This window comes from Eurosta solidaginis, chromosome 4 (assembly GCF_040869045.1).
Source record: "Eurosta solidaginis isolate ZX-2024a chromosome 4, ASM4086904v1, whole genome shotgun sequence".
Classification (NCBI taxonomy): Eukaryota; Metazoa; Arthropoda; class Insecta; order Diptera; family Tephritidae; genus Eurosta; species Eurosta solidaginis.
Window position 1 is genome coordinate 55,496,043 of NC_090322.1, and position 19,325 is coordinate 55,515,367.

Genomic DNA, 19,325 nt, shown 5'->3' on the forward strand with positions numbered 1-19,325 from the left:
CGTGCCAAATCTCTTTTGATGGCAGCAAGTATGAAAACGTAAGCTGGCGGCTTCCAGATTAGTTTCTCTCAGGGGGGTTAGAAATAAAAGGCAATGATTAATATTAAAAATTACACTAGTATTTTATTTCAAAGGAATGTGAAATAGAAAAATATTAGAACTTGAGTTTAAAAAGCAAACATGCACTTGCTACAGTTTTACCTTTTTAATATATGCGGGGACTCTGCGTTCTGGCGGTGACGATCGGAGCTTGCGTATCCTGCTGCGGCTTTAATCCAAATGGACGAGTTCCCTTTCCACGCATTCCGTTTACCCCCAAAGCTAACAGGCCTTTGGCGGGGTAACTTAACGAAACGTCAATTTTGCTTTTAGTATCTGTGCTAACGGACGTAATAAATAAGCGGTTTTGTATTAAATTGCATTAGGGTGGCCGGCCCTTAATTTTCCTTTGGGGTTAGCCTGCTGGCCTAAACATGCCGGCCCCCTTGCGGTACGCAACCTCGCCTGGCTCTGCTGCTAGAGTAGACAATATCTAGAGGGAGAAAGATGAGAAATTTGTGGATGGACAGACTGTACGCATGAGTTCAAAGTATAACATATTCTTTATTACAAAATTCATAATGTAAATTCAAATTCAAATTTCATTTTTTTGATATTTATCTGCGACCATTTAGGCTCTAGATACTCCAGAAAGCACGAAGCCGAATATCGTGCTTTGCGCCAAGAGCGGGCCGAATGACGCTGGCAGAACTTGATTTAGAATAATGTCGGCATATACGTCTGCCCCGAGAACTAGGCGTACTGGCGACGCGACGTAGAATTTTGGATCGGCGAGACAGATGTGTGTATACATAGCCGCGATGGCTGCATCCAGGCTGTGACTAGGCGCCACTCGGTGGAAATGTGGTGTGACGACGGCATGGGTCGCAATGCGTTTGTTATCGCCGTGCTTCCCCCGCAGACACACCACACAGCCTGTCTGGCTACCCACTCGAGTTTCGTCCAGCCGCAGATCCCGGACCAAGTCGGCCGATATGACGGTTGACGGCGAACAAACATCGATCAATGCTCGCACCAGATGTAGTCGTCCTCCAGCTTCTATTTTGACGATAGCGGTCGGCGAAAGCGAGATCATGGGCCGCAGTACCGGTCCAGCGACGGGGTCCAGCCCTGTACGTCCACTGCGGAACGTTAGCGGCGTCCTTAGCTGGCGAGTGGCAATGACTCCTCGAGAATCGGCGGCGGTCGGCGTAGAGCGAGGCAGGCTGGTCGTGATGGCTTCGTGACGGCGATTTGTGTTGTTGTTGGCCAGCTGGGGGCGTTGTCGGTGTCGGCGACGACGGTGGGGGGTTCTGTTCGACTGTTGGCGCTCATGTTGTAGCAGGGGTCGGAAGAGCCGTGGTTCCGATCCCCCTGATAGTCGGAAGGGCAGTGGTTCCGGTCTATCGGAGAGTCGGAAGGGCAGTGGTTCCGATCTCTCTTGGACCATGCTGGCCGGTTGAGAATAGGTGTCCCTCTCCGTGATTTCTCGTCCCATTTCCTCCGCCTCAATATCGGAGGCGTATAGTGATAACGCCCCTTCGAGGTTATCGCGTTCTTCCTCCTCTACCTGTACGCTCCACGACTTGTACGGCTCACGTGAGGCTTTGGTTTGCTCATCCACGTGAAGGGTGGTGTGGTGTTTCTCGCCACATCGTCGACATCTCCCGTTGCTTGTGCAACCAGCCGTGCGATGCGCCATGGAGAGGCAATTGCCACAATAATTGCCCAGAAGAGCTTCGCGCATCCGTTCCTCAGGCGTCTTTGAACGGTAGACTGGGCATAAACGGATCGGATGCCTAGCCGAACACAAATGGCATGGGACCTTGAAATAGCTGGCCCTTTTTTCATATGCCTTGCGCAATTGGCCGTAGCGGGTCATGATGCCTGCAATTAGACTCATTAAGTCATATTATATACGTGTCGATTATTTTTCAAAAAAAATATCTGGTTGTGGCTGAGTGACGAGATTACCTCAAAATTGTGACTTATAAAATTTTTCGGAACCCGGTATACAAATTTCGGTATACAAAATGAGGTATACGGCATACAAAATTAGGTATACAAAATTTAGAAACAGGTATACAAATTTAGGTATACAAATTTCAGAACCCGGTGTACAAATTTCGAACTTAGGTATACAAATCTAGATATACAAAATTAGGTATACAAATTTAGGTATACAAAACTGAGAAACAAAGCTCAAGATTTGGGGTTTGGGTGTATTTTAAAGTGCAGAGCCTTGCTATAAATGGTGGTGATGTTTACTATAAACCACCCTGGGCTCCCACCAACAAAAATTTGTTCACAAAACTTTACCACGCCCATGCAAAAGTGACTATGAATACAACCCATGATCGTAAAATGACTAGTCAGATGACGTGGACTGACGAGAGCGCTTTTACCGGGCACCAACAAGGTGCAAAACTTTGCTGGATTAATGTGTGGACATTATTATACTGGTGGTTTAATCGGTTATTACCCCTTCCCTTGTACCAATTTTTCACCTCATACATTCATTAGTAAACGAGTTGGCCTAAGTTCTGAATTGGTATTTCATTGAATAGCAACGTCTTATTTGCTATTAACGATCTATCAGAATATTTGGTACATTTGGCTTTTTGGCCTAAAATGGTGCAGGGTGAGTCAAGTGCTCATTAATTGCGGCCCTGGGTGTTGGCAGTTTGTAAGGTAAGGCATTTCCTGAATGGAGAAATGTCATTGTGAAAAAATCCACGCGGTGTCTACGGTGGCATAGCAGCGGTAAGGTTAGTAAATTGATTGTAATTTCTTATTACCATCACTTTGTTTAATATCTGATTCTTATATTTTCAGGACAATGTTTTTGCAAGTACCTTGATGACGAAATTTATTTAAAATAAGCCCACGAGCTATTACAAAGAAAAACAAGATAAAACATTAAGTACCAAGTACCACGGAAGTTTGCCGAAGTCGATATGAATGACTGTCGTCATCCTGGGGGAGGTGGCGGATATAGTGGCATCGAAATACGTAACATGCATCCACGAATATTGCAAAATTTCATTGAGGTTAGCTCATGTGTAAAATATTTGATTTTCTTGCTACATTTCATATTTTTGCTATCTGGTGGTCTATTACTTGGTATAGGCCTCTAGGCCCTCATGGCCAAATGAGAAGCAACAGGATGGGTGCGTTTGTGAGCATTTCACAACGTTATACTCAATATATCATTGGTAGTAATGCTTATGGGAGTTTTAATATCTGTAGTTAGCTTTAGGTGTTTGGTGTATTCCGTGAAAATACTTTTTGTTAAAAATGTAGACTGTGTGCTTATTGATGTTCCTTCTGCCTGCACTAGCTGTAGCCATAATAGGATTTATATTTCCACATGCTATGAATTCTTAGAAGATAAACTTACTGACAAAATTATCCATTCGTATCGTGATGACCCAGATATGCAAACTCATTGATTTTGCACAACTTGAATTTAATGTTGTGGACTCAGCAATTGTGGTTAGCAAGATTGGAGTAAGAATGAATGTTTGGATCTTCATCACCATCCGTGGAGCGTTATGGTGTCCCTTACCGTTGCTGTATTAGTGCTACTGACATTAGGCCCGGCTTAGTCAATATAATGTGCGGCTATGACGTTCAGGAGCATTCAGCAGCTACTGCAATAAAGGCAGCGTTTGCATAGAGATAGTACCAGTTTGGATGACGTGGAAGAATATTTAGAGCGTAGACATGCTGAGAATTCATCTGCTGCAAGTTGTGTGACGACCGCTAAAAAAACAACACGCATCGTAAATATGCCAGATTTATTATTGCTATCTGTTTCGCAATCTAACGCGGATGTACATCGATGCGTCGGCCGAGTTTTGAATGCACTCATCACAGCTGTGGGTCCGGAGTTGCACCGCAACAACGGTGCTGTTGGGTCAATACGCTTAGAAGGTTTGCGTACACTGCAAGAAATAATCGACCGGTTTGCAAACGTACCAGAGCCGGAGTCTCCAGGACATTTACTACTCGAACAATTTCAAGCGCAGGTTGGTGCCGCTTTACGTCCAGCTTTCTCACCGACACCCCTTCACCTGTAACAGCGGCCGCTTATGAAGTATGTTCCGCCTGGATTGGCTCTGGTGTAGCACGCGATTTGGACGGCCTACGACGCGTATATCAGCTAATCGTATCATCCCTTGATAAATGACATACAAAACGAATAGTACACAATTATACCATGAATGTAAAACGCATTATTTATCATCATGGTCACGAATATTATATGCGGGCTCATTATGGTTGAAAGATGAAGGTTTTGCCGCATATGTAAACACTAGTTCAACTGGTGCGGAAGGTGGCAGTGCTAGTGCTTATGAGACTAACAACAACATTTCACATGGTTCACCATCAGCTGATCCCTTTCATATGATATTCGAGATTTGTATGCAAGCGTTGTGTAGCACACGTACTTCGGAAAACACAAAAACTGTCAATGTTGCTCTTTACAATTTTCGATTCCGATTGGGCGCGCAAGCAATTGATTAAAAACAAAACAGTAACTATTGGATTATGTAATGTTTTACATCGACAAATATAAATGCGTGATGAACTGCTGGTACGATTACTTTGCATGGAAATATTGAAGCAACCCATTTACGCCGCCAAACAGGATTTACAATTAAGACATGAACAATATCGCATTGAACATAAAAACTCGGACTACACCAATAATGCGCATTTACAAACCGAAATCGAAAATTTGTGTGAAGGTGGTGAGAGTGGCGAGATTGTGCCCGGTATGTCACATGTCTATGCCGTTTTTAATATACCAGTACCATTTAAACAAGAATTAGCTGCCAAAAATAGCACATCACAATCATTCTTTTCTATATTGGCTGAAGATAATAGCATGTTAGTTGCTAGCGGTTTACAATGTGTCGAAGATCTTACAACGTTGTGTTAACCAAAATGTGCACTCACTATTTTACCACCAATAGTTTTTATGACCACCCATAGTGCGTTAAATTGTTAATAAATCATCCATTGATACAACAATACTTGCAAATACGGGCTCAGCACAGGCAGCATTGCATACGCTCAAATCGGTACGCACCGATTGTTGGGCCAAACATGTTGAAGTTTCCGCCGAATGGTTGGAAATATTGCACAGCGCGTGGGCTACCATAATCGATATGACAAAAACTGCAGGTGATGACGAGGAGCGTAAAGTGGACTAGGTTACAATGTTATTAGCTATTGCTGTTTTTATCCATTGCTGTAGTATCCACACCGTCTCTACAATATCCACATATCAATCATTTCCGTCAGTGTATGCAATCTGTGCATTTATCGGTGAAATTAAAATACATACAAACTACGCGTTCAATTTTTGCTAAGGCCGATCTTAAAATATCCACACCCTATATACACGCGCTTGTGCCACGCATTAGTGAGGGTTGATATGCAGATGCGGCAAAGACTCCACGCACCGATATGGAATTGCAAATAACACTTGAAAGTATCTTAACTGTGGAGACGTTAATCGAATTGGCGGAACCACAAAATCGCATACAAATGTTAACATTACTAGCTCCTGTTCCCATCAATTATCTGACTGAGCCGTCAAAATTACGAACATCAACCAAATATCAACGACAATTGCATGAAACATCTCTGCAATGGTTAATGAAATAGGTCCGAAGTATCCACAAGAGTTCAAAACATTGATGGGTCAAACATTGGAATTGCGTCAAAACCTCGAAGCGGTCATACGCAATCGACAACAGTCAATTAATATAGCCAATAAAGCAATTGAGCTGCAGGCACGCGGTGGCATGCTGAAACCACAAAAAAAAAACGACGCTCAAATTGCAAACGGATTTTGGTAACGTACAATAGAAATTTAAAAATGCGTCAAAAAATTGGATAAGAAATTTTTAAAATTTTTGCTTAAAGTAATCTCGGAAAATTAGTAAAACGCGTGCATCTCCCAGTTTTAGGGGTATTCGCTTTGTCTTGCTTAGACGGATTGTATGGATGGCTTATATCCGACGATAAAACGTGCAAGTCTACGAGCGCACCCCTTTTGCGAAGCTATGGCATGCATCAGCAAAAGCGTCAAAAAATTGGCACATAAAATAACAAAATATGAAAAACAATTGTTCAATGTTCACCCTTATCGTAATAACGTCGTAGCAGGTGTGTTTGTGACCACACCGTCGCCTGTTGTTAATTTATTCCACATGCAGCAGCAACGCAAATTATAGACGAATGAAGGGTTTGTCCTTTTCTTCTTCTGCGAGCAAAGATCTACTCGATTTCCAGACGCACTACAGCTGCTGTTGTCACCTAATGTTGACTTTAATTCTGACAGACAAAAATCCGTTGTTCTCAAGCTACGTATATTTTGGTCGTGGGTGTTGGCAAGAATGGAACTGGTCTTCCCCAGGGGAGGTAAGTCCGCAGCTGTGTTGGTATTATCATGCATACCAATGATACATTTTTTTTCTTCAGAAGATAGAATCTACCAACGTTTCGTAGACTTGCAGGACATAGTGGAGAGTATGGACAATGTAAAAATAAGTATACATATATCTCAGCGTAGCTAAATGGAGAAGGGCTGATAAAACAAGCAGTTGGCGGTTACAATTCGTTCAGCGCGGCTAAATGATACATTCGCACAGTCGGTGAGTTACGCAAAGCGAAACCAAATCCTAATGAAACATTTAGATAATTAATTTTGTGAATGTTGATACGTTAGTAATAAACCCACTACCACCGCTGGTTAATATTTCCAAAAGTTGCTTATTAGTTCTTATTCTAAAGCGGTAATCAGACCAGTTAGAAGGGCTGTCCATACATTAAGTGCTACGAAGTTATAATTGTTAGCTGAATTCAGCCAGCATACCCCCTCTAAACAAATTCATAGTTCAGTACATCGATATTCGCGTAAAATTATGCATTCATCCAGCAAATTAATAGTTTGTTATGCGGAGGTATGCATAACTATTTAATAAGTTGGCGTGTTTCTAGGCATACAAGGAGTTTTATTTTTGTAAGAAGTTCGCCCTTTTAATAACCCTTTGAGAATGAAGCCGAATTAACAATAGCAAATTGATAATTTTAAAAACAAACCTCAGGTTTTCCCCCGTATTAGAGGAAGACAAACATTTTGTTAGTCGTTTTCTCATGCACTATCAAGGTTATCTTAACGCTACAAGGCGCTTACTTCCCCTTCTTCTGGGAATTGTAGTTCGAAAATTACGATAATTGAGACCACGAATATTACTCGGATATTCTGGTGATGATGTGAATAAATTCCTTTGGGGTGTATTGATTATTGGGTAAAATTCCACCAGATTGATAAGTTGCCTATGTTCACGAGGTGGAATCATTGTTTTGGTCTTTCGTGAAGTGGCATACTATCGGCAAAATTCTTAACTGGATGCAGCAGATTCTTCTGCCTCATCGCGATGGTGTGGTAAAATGATGAGTTTCACCAAGGGTCGGGTTATCTGGCCTTTCATCGTCATGATATCGACCACCCTGACGCGATCGTCAGGTCCTAGGTGTAATTTGACCACCCGTCCGAGTCTCCATTCGTTTGGAGACAAATTGTCCTCCTTGATTACGACCAGGTCCCCGATTTTTAGGTTCGTTTTGGGAAATCTCCATTTATTTCTTTTCTGCAATTCAGAGAGGTATTCCGATTTCCACCTCTTGCAGAAGGAGTGATGTAGGGATTTTAACTTTTGCCATCGATTTATGATGGAGGCAGAGTTTTCGCTGGCGTCAGGTTCTGGTGGAGCTAAGAGATGTCCTCCTACCAGAAAGTAACCTGGGGTTAGTGGCTCCAGGTCTGATGCATTGTTTGACGCAGGGCTCAATGGTCGGGAGTTGAGGCAGGCTTCGATCCTGCATAGCAAAGTCGCAAACTCCTCAAAGGTGAATTTGCAACTTGAAGCGATTTTTGTGAAGTGGCTTTTAAAACTTTTCACTCCCGCCTCCCACAGTCCCCCCATGTGAGGAGCTGATGCGGGAATGAAGTGCCACGATAAGGATTGATGGGAATACCTGGATAGGGTGTTATCGCGGGCATTTTGTAGGAATTCCCTCATTTCCGCTTTAAGTGCTCTCGAAGCTCCGACAAAATTCGTGCCATTGTCGGAAAACATTTTACTAGGGCAGCCTCTTCGCGATACGAACCTCGCAAATGCTGCTAAAAATGATTGGGTGCTGAGGTCGGAGGTGGGTTCCAGGTGAATCGCTTTCGTTGCAAAGCAAACGAACAAGCACACATACCCCTTCGACACTCTACAACCTCGCCCTCGAAAGTTCTTTATATCGAAGGGTCCCGCAAAATCAACTCCTGTGTTTGTGAATGCCCGTGAGTACGTAGTCCTCTCCTTGGGTAAAATTCCCATTAGCTGGGTTTGAACACGTTTTCGGTAAATCGTGCATTCCTTGCAATTGTGGATTGTCGATTTTATCATGTTCTTGACCCGTGGTATCCAATACTGCGTACGGATGAGGCGTAGCATAAGTTGGTTTTCCCCATGGAGTGAGATCCTATGGATAAACTTTACAAAAAGACGCGACAACTGGCAGTTATACGGCAAAATGACTGGATGTCGCTCATTGTACGGGATATCTTCGGAAGCTTCGAGGCGGCCGCCTGCCCTCATAACCCCCCTTTCATCTAAGAATGGGTTCAGTGGTAGTACCTCGCTCTTTGCTCCTATGAGTTTTTTAGATTTTAAAGCTGCATACTCCTCCCCATAATGCCTCTTTTGATAGATAACAATCAGACGTTGGGTCGTTGCTTTTATTTCGCTCGACGAAATTGAGCAAGAATTCGCCTGAAATGAGGCTCTTGTTTTTGGGTTAGTTCTTTGAAAGAATCTCCAGACGTAGGATAGTACTTTCAAAGCTCTCGAGAGGTCAGAAAATCTTGTGAGGATATCAGAGTCTGTATCTGCTATTGATGAGTGTACCTGGACCCGCTTTTCTTCTGACGTGGTGGTATATTCTGTTTCTTGAGTAGGCCAATTTGAGCTATCTTCATGAAGCCAAGAAGGGCCCTCCCACCACAGGGCTTTGTTGATAAGATCTTCAGCGGGTATACCTCTACTTGCGAGATCTGCCGGGTTTGATGCCGAGTCGACATGAAGCCAGTTTTCCTTCCCTACTTTGTCAATTATTTTTGTCACCCTATGGGCAACGAAAGTGGACCGCGAGCATGGGGGTTTGCGAACCCATGCCAGGACGATTGTCGAATCCGTCCATAGATAGGTTGTAGAAATGTTAAAATTGAGGTTTTTTGCGACTGACTCTACTATTTCTGCTAGCAGAACCGCACCACATAGTTCAAGGCGGGGTAGAGATATAGTCTTGACCGGGGCTACTCGGGTTTTTGCGAAGAGCAGACTTACGAACACATGGTTCTCGATTTGTACCCTCAGGTATATTGCGGCTGCGTATGCTTTCTCGGAAGCGTCGCAAAAGCCATGTAGTTCGCTGCTCGCTACCGGGGAAAACTGTACCCAACGGGGTATACGAATGCTTTCAATATTTCGGTAGCTTTCTAAAAAATCATGCCATCTGTCTAATATCGCGGGAGATACGGCTTCGTCCCAGCCCGTGCCTTCCAGCCAAATACCTTGCATTATGATTTTCGAGGTAATAATGAATGGTCCTAGCCAACCTAGTGGATCAAATAATTTTGCTATAGCAGACAATATTGTTCTCTTTGTGAACACGACTTGGTTGTCTATGGGTTTCGTAGAAAAATAGAAATAGTCAGAGTGGGCATTCCACCTGATCCCTAAGGCTTTAACCATGCTAGCATCCTCAAAGTTTAAGAAGTTTTCATTTAATAAGTGCGATCTTGGAATACCTTCCAATAGTTGATCGCAATTTGAAGTCCACTTCCTGAGGGAGAAGCCGGCTGATTGTAATGCCGCTTGGATTTCGTCCCGTGCCTTCGTGGCGGTGGCAATGGTGTGTCCGCCCGCTAAAACGTCGTCGACATACATAAACTGTCGTAGGATGTCCGATGCGATGGGATAGGTTTCCTCTACGTCCTCTGCTAGTTGAAGAAGGGTCCTTATGGCCAGGTAGGGCGCGCAGTTTACTCCGAAGGTCACCGTCTTCAATTCGTATATGCTGATGGGTTCGCTGGTGGATGACCTGAAGACGATGCGTTGATACCTGGTGTCCCTGGGCTCTAGCAATATCTGCCGGTACATCTTTTCGATGTCACTGTTGAATACGTATCGGAACAATCTCCAACGGAGTATGAGAATTGTTAGATCACTCTGAAGGACTGGGCCTGAATGAAGGACATCATTTAAACTGATTCCATTAGCAGTGGGACAGGAGGCGTTAAATACAACTCTCACTTTAGTGGTGGTGCTTTCTTCCTTAATTACTGCGTGATGGGGTAAAAAATAGGTGTCGCATGTATCTGCCGGAACATGCTCTTCTACTCGTGCCATATGAGCTAATGTTTCATATTCTGATACGACTCGGTTATATTCCGTCTGCAATTCGGGATTTTTGGCTAACCGGGTTTCATTTCTGAAAAATTGTGAGCACGCGCTCTTTAGCGACGGTCCTAATGAGATACCCTTTTTAAATTCCTGCTTAAAAGGCAAAGACACGATATATTTGCCATCCTCATTTCTTTTGGTGGTTTTTTGATACAACTCCTCGCAGTAATTTTCCTCTTTGGTATAAATATGGTTTTTGGGAATGTCTTCCAGTTCCCAAAATGACGCTATTTGTTTATCCAGTGATACCTCATTAAAAAATGACACACACCTGCCGGCTGGGCTGGCCGCTTCCGTTTGGCCAGTTAATATCCAGCCAAATACTGTTTCCTGCGCAAGGAGGGTGCCTAAAACATTTTTCCGTATACCGCCTAGCATTATCTGCGCGTAAATATCCCCACCCAAAATAAGATCTACTTGTTCATTTACAAAGAACCTCCGATCTGCTAGCACCAAGTCCGGGAAAACTTGGTGTGTCATGGGGCCAATTTGACAGGATGGCAGATTGCCGGTGAGCTGGGCTAAAACCAATGCTGTAGTGTGTATGCGTACATTCGGGTTTATTGATGACCGCAACTGAATGAAGCATGCCTCTTTCACTTGGGCTGACACCGTGTTGTTTATCCCTGACACTTGTGCATTTAGCTTCCGACAGGGCAAATTTATCCTTTTCTTAAGTCGTTCCGAAATGAACGAGCACTCTGATCCGGAGTCTATTAGGGCGCGGGCCGAAAAGTGTTCATTGTTATAAAATATATTGACTTGCGCAGTGCCTAATAGAACCCCTTTGCTTGTATTCGCAAAACAGGAATTGAAGTTGGTTGGTTGATTATTTGCCGTGGCAAACTGACGTTGGGCCTGAGCCTGTGCCGAAGTAGATGGTCTTTGATCTAACTGTGCTTGTTGGGTTGTGGTTGGTCTTGCACTCGTGCCCGCATTTTGTTGAATATGCAGGAGTGTATGATGCCTGAGATGGCAAATGCTACAATTAAAGGAGCACGTACATTTGGATACTGTGTGTTTCGCTGAGAGGCAATTCAGACACCCCCTACTGTCTTTTATAAACGCCACTCTGTCTACGACAGAGAGCCGTTGGAAGCTTTGGCATTGTGACAGCTTTTGGTTATTTTTCTTACAGCATCTGCAAGTGTTTCTAGCTACATTTGCTTGGTAGGCGCCTACTTTCTTTTGAGACGAATCATTATTATGTTTGGGTGGTGGTTGTTTGGGAGCTTTGGTATTTTTGCTACCTGTTAATCCCGAGACTGTTTCCAATGTCTGGAACCTATTCGATAAAAATTTATCCATATCTTCCCATTTCGATATTTCAGTTTTATTCTCTATGGTCTGTTCCCATAAAGCTAGCGTACTCTCGGGTAGTTTGGTGGAGCATAGATATGTGAATATCGCATCCCAATTGCCTATGTCAATTTGATGAGCTTTTAGAGCTGAGATGCAGTTATTTATTTCCCGCTGAAGTGTTTTAATCGCGGTGCCACACTCACTTTCTACGCTTTCAAGATTGAATAATATTTTTAATTGGGTATTGACGAGAATTCGTTTATTCTCATATCTTTCCCCTAAATTCTTCCACGCTGTGTCAAACCCATCGTTTGTAAGGGGGCATTTTTTAACTATATCCCTTGCCTCACCCTGCGTTTTTTGGTTGAGGTGAAATAACTTCTCAACTGGGGTGAGGCGCTTATTTCGTATGTATATTGCCGTGAACATGTCACGGAACGTTGGCCAAGAGAGGTAGTCACCTTTGAATACATCCGTATCGCACGGAGGTAGTCGCATGCTGTGTTCTGGGTCAGGTGTATCTTCTCCCTCCTTATCGCGTTTATTTAGTTTTGCTATTAGTTCAGCCATGGTTGAACTGCCGCGTACATATACGGAATACGTTGCCTGGTATTTAGGTTTGGCCTGCGCTAACACCTTTTTCTCTGCCGGTTCAGAGTATAAGAGATCCTCATAAGCTAGCTTTGCCTTTCTCCAATTATTTTTTAACTCTTCTTGGAGAATGGCTAGGATATATTTTGTGTGTTCAGCTTGAGGTCTGTTGTTGAACTCAGCCTCAAACTGTGCCACCTCATCAGCTGCTTTAATGAATTTCTCCATATCGTTTGATATTTAACAGAGAATAGCTACTATGCAGAGCCTAATTAGAAAATTTAAGTTTGATGCTCAGAAGCAAAGGGAAGGGTTTCAATAACCTAACACCACCACTCAAAAAAAAAATTTTACGCAAAAGAAAAATTTTGGAATCACCTCTTTATGATCTTTTTAAAATTTATTATAAATAAATATATATGTATATATATGCAATAAAGTGTTATTTTCAGCTCTTCGCCACTGAATACCAGATTTTATGAAAAATAATTATATACGTGTGTGTGATATAAGTATGATAAATATGTGATATAAAAATACAGTGAACAAAAAAATCGAATATAAATGTGAGGATTAAACGACTCGATCCCAATTTATATTGATTTTAAAGAAAAAGAAGATATTGCATTTAAAAGGAAAACACAGTGAGCCTGTATATGTGACCGGTGTGCAATATAATATGTGAGGTTATGTCTCCTCCGCTAAAATGAATATTGCTGGTGCTAAGTGTTCAAAGAAAAGTTTGCTTGCCACAATTAACGCGTGTAGCTAGAGCCAATAACTGGTCTGTTGCAATATGAGCGTTTGTGTTTGCGCGTTTAAATTTTTAACGAGCAGAAAGCACTGTGTTAGCGATTTTTTCAATATTCTAAGAACGACCACATTGGTGTCATAGAAGTTGGACAAGCACCTTTTGTCACGATTAAGCTCAAAATATGTTTAATGATTTATAAACGCGATGGTTGCAAGAACCGAAAGTGCAGTGCAGTGGAACGTTTTAAGGAAAGTTACTAAGATTTTATGCCACTGACTGCTAGCCTTAGGCTGTGTCCAATACCTCTTACCACGGGTGGGGGAGAGTATCTGATAGACAAAAGGCTTTGTAATAACACTGTTTATTTTTTACACTTTTCGTTTGTGTCACTTTTTTAGCAAATCTTTTATCACCGCATGTGATTTAAATGAAAAACTTAAACACTTTTTTATTTATGTCACTTTTAATTTGAGCACATACCTTTTAACCAAACGCTTTGAAGTGATTTGATGAAATTCTTCAGTGATGAGCTGTGAACTCTAACGCTGTACAAATTCCGTTGTTGTCCGGAATGGCTGTGTACTCAACGATTACAAACGTGATGAATATTATGGTTTTGGTTAGTGGACTGTATTTCCTCTAGGCTTGCTTCCCTTACTGGCGCTGATGGACCATGAAAACGTAAGCTGGCGGCTTCCAGATTAGTTTCTCTCAGGGGGGTTAGAAATAAAAGGCAATGATTAATATTAAAAATTACACTAGTATTTTATTTCAAAGGAATGTGAAATAGAAAAATATTAGAACTTGAGTTTAAAAAGCAAACATGCACTTGCTACAGTTTTACCTTTTTAATATATGCGGGGACTCTGCGTTCTGGCGGTGACGATCGGAGCTTGCGTATCCTGCTGCGGCTTTAATCCAAATGGACGAGTTCCCTTTCCACGCATTCCGTTTACCCCCAAAGCTAACAGGCCTTTGGCGGGGTAACTTAACGAAACGTCAATTTTGCTTTTAGTATCTGTGCTAACGGACGTAATAAATAAGCGGTTTTGTATTAAATTGCATTAGGGTGGCCGGCCCTTAATTTTCCTTTGGGGTTAGCCTGCTGGCCTAAACAAAGTATGTACTTCTTATTGCTCTCTTTTACCACAAGACCCACAAAGCAGAACTTCCTTGTTTGTTGTTGATATCAATATTAATAGCTAACGTCAGCAATTGAGCGGGTTAGTTCTACTGGTCCGATTATGTTTTCCAGCTGCAGGTTAAAGAAACCTCACTCTGAAGTCCCGTTTGATTTTGAATGACTCGGGGTAGGGGGTCAGAATATACCCGCGGTAGGTATGCCTGTCGTAAGAGGCGACTAAAATGCCAGATTCATGGGGCTGTGTAGCGCAACCCTTCAGGTTGCCAGCGCAATATATAGCTTCTCCAAACCCAATTATCAACCTCACCTGTCCGCCGGCGAATCCTGTTTCACTAACAGACGAGGCTCTTGCGAGGGATGGCCTGAAGGTTTAATGTGGCCATAAAAATCGTTCCCGAGATGGTCGGGCTAGAACCTTAATGATGCTGTGTTACCGGAGCGTACCGGATCTGTAGACGGCAAAGGACCATTACATCGATAGCACTCCCCAAAGCCTTCGGGGAGCAACCTTATCGCTACAACAACAACATGAGGAGCTTGGGGTCGCCAGAGCATCGTCTGTTAGTGAAACAGGATTCGCCGCGGATAAGTGAGGTTTACAATTGCGTCGGTCTTGAAACCTTTCGTCACACGCCAGCTCTTCTTTTAGAATTTTCGAGCAATATTCCCATCAGCCAGCATTTGAAACTCCCGCTCCCGCATTTGAAACAACGCCTTGGTAGAAGATGCCAGTGTTTGTTGTAGCAGCGCTTTGTTCCATGCAATAGATGCGACTACTCATAAATTGTCATCAATATCCTCTAACGGGAGTTCGATAAAACTTGCTGTTTCAAGAGGGTTGCACTGGAGCGATAATGGTGTTTGAGGCGTTGGTTCGACATTGCAATTGAAAAGATGGTTGGAACAGATCATTCGGGATTGGGAGGGCAGCGAAAAATTATATGTGCATGCTCAATATTATTTCCACTTTCCTTTTTTGAAGTTTATGAAAGTGCATTTCTCAAATGTGATAAAATCGGGTGATCGTCCAAGTAAGAATGGTATGGGTAGGTGGTCGAGTGCCAATGTTACCATCGGCTGCCAGCTGACGCAGTTTACAAGTCTTGAGCTTACGATGTATATCTCTGGCGAGCTATGACAATTTCCTATCATTCGTGTGGGGGCGTCCTAGTTTATTGTGCAGAACGCCGTGTCCTCTATTTGATCCGACAACATCTCTCTCATTTCCTCTTGACGACGTTATAGCCAGAGCAGGTCTGCAAACCAGATTTTGCAGTGAGCTTAGTCTTTTGGATCGCAGCTATGCAGATGTTTTGCCACTTCATGAAGTCGAATATCTCCGTGGTTTGCCCAGTTAGCCCATTGCAGTTTAATTGCAGTATTCTGAAGTGCAACAGATAACACATCGGCACTCTGGTGGTAAGATACGGGTGATTGCGCTTGGGTTGTATAAGGCTGGGTAGCATGTGCTAGGAAAATGACATCGTCCAAGGCAGGAACTACACTGGGCGGATGACGTAAACATAAATATTCTGTACTGGCAGGCGCTGCACATAGTGATAGGGACTAAGAGTATGTTTCTATGATCTATTTGCGTGCTAGTGCCGGATGGAGTGGGTGAAGACAGGGGCAGGGGCTGGTAATCGACATTGCTTTTGTCCATGCTACGGTGATTGCAGTGATGGGTTGGAGCGGCCGTGTGAGCGGGTGGCACCGTTGCTGGCGCTAAGGCGCAAACTACGGGATGTTTTGGGGCGTGAAAGGTAAGGTGCCACAAAAGTTCTGAAGAAAAAACGAGGTCGACGAATGTTGGGAACTAGCCAAGAACACGCCGTCCAACGCAATCATCCTTTGCATGTGACACATTGACATGAATGTGACCGTCCTTAAAAAGATTCGTTACCGTCACACGTAGAAAACTATTTCTCTGCACCACGGTTAGGTTCAACACCTTGGAGCAAGAGAGTACGGAGCACTATTGCTGAAAGGATCTGCTCTGAGCATAACAATTTGTGGGAGGGACGCAACAAATTAAATGGGGTTACACTGAAATGACAACCCTTGGTAAGTATACTAAGTTGCCAAGTGAAGTCATGTCAATGCGAAGTATGAGTAATGGAAGCTTAACTCTTGCATACGAATTGCGCGGTCTAGTTTCAACATTAGTTCAAGGCAATTCTATGCTAGTTGAAGTGTCTTATATAGATGTAAATTTATATCTCTGAAGTAAAAAGGACTGTTATTTGTTTAAAAAGTTTTTTTTTACCTCTATCGCGTTGCACCCAAGGAGTCAAATTGTTTTTCCGAATAAGAGCCTATTCCAAATGTTGGCTCCTGCAAAACTAACCGCTATGGCCGGGTAATCGATGTCTAGAGGGAGCTTAAATTACGGAGGGAACACTTCTGGGTGCTTCTAAATGGAAAGAGCGACAAAACCTCCGGCGAAGATAATGATTTCCAGTCCACAATTGATCATGATGGAATAATAATACGGCTTTGAATATCAATAAACAGATTAGGAAATAACAAGGATTGCCTGCGGAGCTTTTGAAATACGTCGGCGAGAAATTGGTAAGGCGCATGCATCAACTTCTATTCAAAATATGATCGAACGAGTGCATTGCCGAAGATTGGAATCTAAGTGATCTTTACCAAGAAGGGCATCCTCCAAACTGCACCAACTATAGCGGAATCAGCCTTCTTAGTAATATAAGTAATATAAGGTCCACTAAAATGTATTGTGCGAAATACTATAGCCCACCGTGAATCGGCTGATTGAACTTTATCGGTTCGACTTCAAACCTAGTAAGTCTACCATTGACCAGATTTTCATTATGCACCAAATCTTGGAAAAAACCCTTTTTTAGTATATCTATCAAATCTAGAAGCAGCAGGTAGCATAGGTCCTAGAAAGCTTCTAACAGGTCCTGGTTTCTGATAGAGTTGTTCAGTTTGGTCATTGAGTAAATTTCTGGTAACACCATGGACTCATTCAGTCTATGTGAGATCCTCACGGACCAAATAGTTTAACCTAACGTAACTTTTTAGGCGAATTTGAAGTCGCCTTTGGCAGCTGCCTTTATGCCGCTATGTCTGAGTTTTGTTTCCCCGCAAAACTTATGAGACAGTCGAAATGACCTTGAGTAACACAGTCATCTCAGTCAGAATTGGGAAGGACCTCTCCGAGCCGTCTGAAACTAAAGGAGGTTTCAGACAGGGTGGCCGCGTATTTCTTTAATTTAATGCTGGAAAAAAATTGAAGCTGCGGAACTAAAACGATCTGGAATATATTCTATAAAACGCGAAATTGCTGGTGTATGCTGACGATATCGATATAATCGGCCTGAACATCCGCGCCATAAGTGCTATTTACTCTATGCTGGAAAAGAGGCAGAAAAGAAATCCAGTTTTTTTACATCTATATACATATACGCTTAACCCAGATATGCCGAGCGTACTACATGTAGTACACCTGTTATTTTCAAAATATTTCGTAAACAATAATTTAAACTAAGTAACCAACCTGTCGCTGTGCTACTGACAGGCATCATAGTTGGCTTTGAAAAAAATTTCTTTTGCCATTCCTTGATTGCCTTTTTTAATATCAAAAATGCGAGTTTTGTGAAATTATCAAAAGTGTAAGGATGTCGCGTAATCGGTAAGACAAAAATATTTAAGCCTATTTTGTTTTGTTCTGTTTTTTGTATATTTTTATTAAAAATAGTTGTAGAAATTGAGGTACACCAGTAATGGAATTGTAAAACCCAATTAAGTATATGTGATTTTTGTTGATTTATTTGCTGGCTTACTACATGTAGTATGCTCGGCACTAGAGTAAAAAAAAAAAATTAAAAAAAAAAACAACACATTTTTTGTTTTCAGTTTTTAACTTTAAATGAAATAATCAGCCCGATTCTAAACAAAAATTTCGTGCGAGTTTTTTCCCTTCTCCCATTCCTCGTATTCTAAATAAAAATTCCTTGTGAGTTTTTTCACTTCTCCCTTTCCTCCTATTCTGAACAATGTTCGAAAAAGCGGAAACCGGTTACGGGAGAAAAGCAGGTATTATGAGTATGAGGGAGAGGGAGATTTCTCTGCCATTTCATAGGAGCTTTTTCACTAGTTTAATTAAAGGGAATGCATCAAAATAGTTAAAGAAAATTGGTTTTTTTAAGAAAGAACACTTATTTGTACAAATTTGTGCTAAAATATGTATTTACATTCTACCACAATATTCTCACTGTTAATACAACAACAAACAACAACCACAATATTCTTTATTTTAAGTCGAAAAATATATCATAAGCAACGGAAGAGCTCTTCGCATATTTGATACAGCCATCCAGAAATTGCGCAAGGATTTTTTAAGAAGGCTTAAATAGATTTTTGCATATGGCGAAAGGCGAACTCAACTCGACTTGGCCGCCAGAAAATTGCTTTGCAGAATGAATGCAGGCAACTCCGGTGGATTTGTGCTATCCCGCCGGTCTTCTTCTTATGCTGCTCTGTTGATGTTGCTGTGGCACCAATTCATTACTCATTTCAGTGAATACCACATGAAATGCAATAATGTGCATTGTTTATACCTTATTTCTTAATTTCAAACAAATTGGCAACAATAATTAAACTTTACAATTTTTTAAACAAAATAAGAAATGCGCAACGAAATTTCAATTGAAAAAACAGCTGACTTCGAAAATTCGAAATTCCTATTCCCCAATTATTGTTCTCCCTAGGAGAAAAGAATTGGAGGAATTTTTCCGCGGGAATAAAAAAATCCGCGAGAACAAAATTCCGCGCGAATATTTAGAATTGGTCTGAATAAGTACTCTAGAAGAATAAAAACGATTTTACCTATATAACCAAAAATTACTACTTTTTCCTTGTGTATGTGCCGAGCGTACTACATGTAGTACACGCTACAAAATCGTTTAAAAAATATTTTTTTTTTAATTTATCC

At 42.0% G+C, this 19,325-nt stretch overlaps 3 protein-coding genes across 9 annotated transcripts in view; 1 reads left to right on the plus strand and 2 right to left on the minus strand.

The window, feature by feature from the left end:
- LOC137249799 (zinc finger protein 892-like) overlaps positions 1-19,325 on the minus strand; it is a 185,026-nt gene that overhangs the window by 61,884 nt on the left and 103,817 nt on the right. The gene's annotated exons all lie outside the window — the stretch shown is intronic.
- On the minus strand, positions 584-17,643 carry LOC137249801 (uncharacterized). Its single transcript, XM_067781730.1, has 2 exons — positions 13,702-17,643; positions 584-1,926 (listed from the first exon to the last, which is right to left on the minus strand). Exon 2 carries the CDS (start codon positions 1,919-1,921, stop codon positions 671-673), a length of 1,251 nt encoding a protein of 416 aa, XP_067637831.1. The 5' UTR covers positions 1,922-1,926; positions 13,702-17,643; the 3' UTR covers positions 584-670.
- On the plus strand, positions 2,658-6,809 carry LOC137249802 (uncharacterized). 2 transcript variants are annotated; one of them, XM_067781732.1, is made up of 3 exons: positions 2,658-2,807; positions 2,875-6,477; positions 6,538-6,809. In XM_067781732.1, exon 2 carries the CDS (start codon positions 4,622-4,624, stop codon positions 4,985-4,987), a length of 366 nt encoding a protein of 121 aa, XP_067637833.1. In that variant the 5' UTR covers positions 2,658-2,807; positions 2,875-4,621; the 3' UTR covers positions 4,988-6,477; positions 6,538-6,809. The 2 variants fall into 2 exon arrangements, with proteins under 2 accessions (XP_067637833.1, XP_067637834.1); XM_067781733.1 differs by lacking the exon at positions 2,658-2,807 and having other exon boundaries at positions 3,075-3,089; positions 3,475-6,477.

Excerpts from the sequence above, each read along its gene's own strand:
- LOC137249801 (XM_067781730.1), bottom strand. The coding sequence starts at position 1,921 with ATGACCCGCTACGGCCAATTGCGCAAGGCATATGAAAAAAGGGCCAGC.
- LOC137249802 (XM_067781732.1), top strand. The coding sequence starts at position 4,622 with ATGCGTGATGAACTGCTGGTACGATTACTTTGCATGGAAATATTGAAG.